The sequence below is a fragment of the Myotis brandtii genome, unplaced genomic scaffold (genome assembly GCF_000412655.1).
Source record: "Myotis brandtii unplaced genomic scaffold, ASM41265v1 scaffold178, whole genome shotgun sequence".
In the NCBI taxonomy this organism is placed as follows: Eukaryota; Metazoa; Chordata; class Mammalia; order Chiroptera; family Vespertilionidae; genus Myotis; species Myotis brandtii.
In genome coordinates this window covers 293,623-296,066 of record NW_005356599.1, presented here as the reverse complement: position 1 = coordinate 296,066, position 2,444 = coordinate 293,623, and the positions used below count along the sequence as shown (strand labels likewise).

General features: G+C 46.7%; 1 protein-coding gene across 1 annotated transcript in view; it reads left to right on the top strand.

Annotated features, from left to right (window-relative positions):
- Window positions 1-2: 2 nt before the first annotated feature.
- MYPOP (Myb-related transcription factor, partner of profilin) overlaps window positions 3-2,444 on the top strand; it is a gene marked incomplete at its 5' end in the record, with an annotated part of 8,016 nt that continues 5,574 nt past the window's right edge. Inside the window, one exon of the mRNA XM_005863433.2 lies at window positions 3-105. Within this exon, the coding sequence (XP_005863495.1) occupies window positions 3-105 (103 nt within the window). The remainder of the gene's footprint in view (window positions 106-2,444) is intronic.

The window sequence follows — 2,444 nt, the reverse complement described above, 5'->3', positions numbered from 1 at the left end:
GGGCGGAGCAGCCCCCAGCGGCGCCCCCCTCACAGCCGCTGGCCCCAAGTGCCTACACCCAACGCTATGTGTTGTCCGAGGACCGCAGGGAAGACCGAGGGGCAGGTGAGTTCCTTAAGCATCACCGTAGCAAGAGTCTGCTGTGTGCCTGGCACTGGTCCAAGCCCTCTAGGTGGTTCATCAGCTTCTCACTACAGCCCTGCTAGGGGGATGCTGTCTTTATCCCAATTTTAAACCTGGGGAAACTGAGGCTCAGAAAAGTGAAATGATTTGCCTCGGGTTCCACCGCTAGTGACTGTCAGAGTCAGGAACAGAACCCAGACCTAGGAGGCCTGGCCCCAGAGTCCACACCCAGAATCATCAGCTCAGGCATCATTTCTTTTCTTCTTCTTTTTTTAAATTTTGTGATAGAATCTTTTTTTAAAATATATTTTTATTGACAGAGAGGAAGAAGGGAGAGGGGGAGAGAGTTAGAAACATCAGTGATGAGAGAGAATCATTGATTGGCTGCTTCCTGGGGATCGAGCCCACAGCTCGTGCCCTTGACCGAATCCAACCAGGGACCCTTTGGTCCGCGGGCCAATGCTCTCTCCACTGAGCCAACCAGCTAGGGCCAGGCATCATTTCAATTAAACGTCTTGTAGGGTAGTGACTCTGGAGGCAGACTGCGTTCAAATCACAACTTTGCCACTCAGCTGTGTCATTTCGGGTAAGTTACTGCAGGTCAGTTTCTGCATCTGTAAAATGGGGATAAAAAGTAGTTGCTACCCAAAGGTTGCTGTAAAGATGAAGTGAATTAATATGCATAAATTGCTTAGAACATGACCTCTTGAACATTCATTATTAGCTTCTGATATAATTGCCAATGCTGTGAGGTACGGACTGCTTCACTATTTTATAAGTCAAAGTCTCACCGAGGTTTGGTAACCCCCAAGGTCATGCCGAGTTGAGGAGATGTAGAGAGCTGAGTACACGATTTTCCACTTAGCCTTGAGTCTAGGTTATTATTTCTTATACAGCTATTCCCCAGGCACTGTCCTATGGTGGGTAGTGTTGGGGACACATTGAAGGTCAGACTTTGGACTTCATCTTGAAGGCATTTGGGAGTCTTTTTTTAAATTTTATTTATTGGTTTTGAGAGAGAGAGAGAGACATTGATTTGTTGTTCCACTTATTTATGCATTCATTGGTTAATTCTTGTATGTGCCCTGACCAGGGTTTGAACCCACAACCTTGGTGTATCAAGATGGTGCTCTAACCAACTGAGCTATCTGGCCAGGGCCAGCATTTGGGAGTCTTAAGCAAGAAAGAAACACAATAATCTGGACCTTTGTTCTTAATGTGAACCAAACCTCAGTGTTTCTATCTGTGACTGAGGAATCCTCAGCCCTGCCCTCCTGGGGCTCACAGTCCAGTGGGGAAGTGTATGTGCCCTGACCAGGGTTTGAACCCACAACCTTGGTGTATCAAGATGGTGCTCTAACCAACTGAGCTATCTGGCCAGGGCCAGCATTTGGGAGTCTTAAGCAAGAAAGAAACACAATAATCTGGACCTTTGTTCTTAGTGTGAATCAAACCTCAGTGTTTCTATCTGTGATTGAGGAATCCTCAGCCCTGCCCTCCTGGGGCTCATAGTCCACTGGGGAAGACAGACTCATAGACAGTGATGACTCCCAGCTGACCTACCCTGGGAAGTCAAGGAGGGCTTCCTGGAGGAGGAGAAATCAGAGCTGAGACATAAAGTGAGGATGAAGCGCTAGTTAAGTGTTCCTGGTAGAAGGAACAGCATGTACAGTGGCTTGGAAGCAAGAAAGCTTGACCAGTTTAGAAAATTGAAGTCTCCCAGTTGGAGAGAGGAGCAGGAGAGTGGAAAGATTGAAGAAAGGAAATGTTTTGAGATGAGGTTTGAGAGGTCAGCAAAGACCAGACCCTGCAGGGCCTTTAGGCTGGATTGAGGAGTTCGAATGTTATCCTGAAGTGCTTTGGGAAGCCATGGAAGGGTTTTGAGGAAGGGAGGAACATGATCAAACAAAGCAGTTCAGGATCTGTGATTCAAAGAGGTTCCTTCACCTACCCAAGGTCACACAGCAAATAAGTAGTAGAGGTAAATCTGGAATACACATCTGTCCAACTCACAGTCCCTGCACTTAGCAATTGGGCTAGATTGCCTGGCAATAACAACAATTAGTGTGACTGAAAGTTAATGAGGATGCCAGAATTGGGTCACACATGGCTTACAAGTGAAGGCCAGGCTTTGGGTTTTATCTTTTTTTTAAATATATTTTTATTAAGTTTTTACAAAGAGGAAGGGAGAGAGATAGAGAGTTAGAAACATCGATGAGAGAGAAACATCGATCAGCTGCCTCCTGCACACCTCCCACTGGGGATGTGCCCGCAACCAAGGCACATGCCCTTGACTGGAATCGAACCTGGGAACTTTCAGT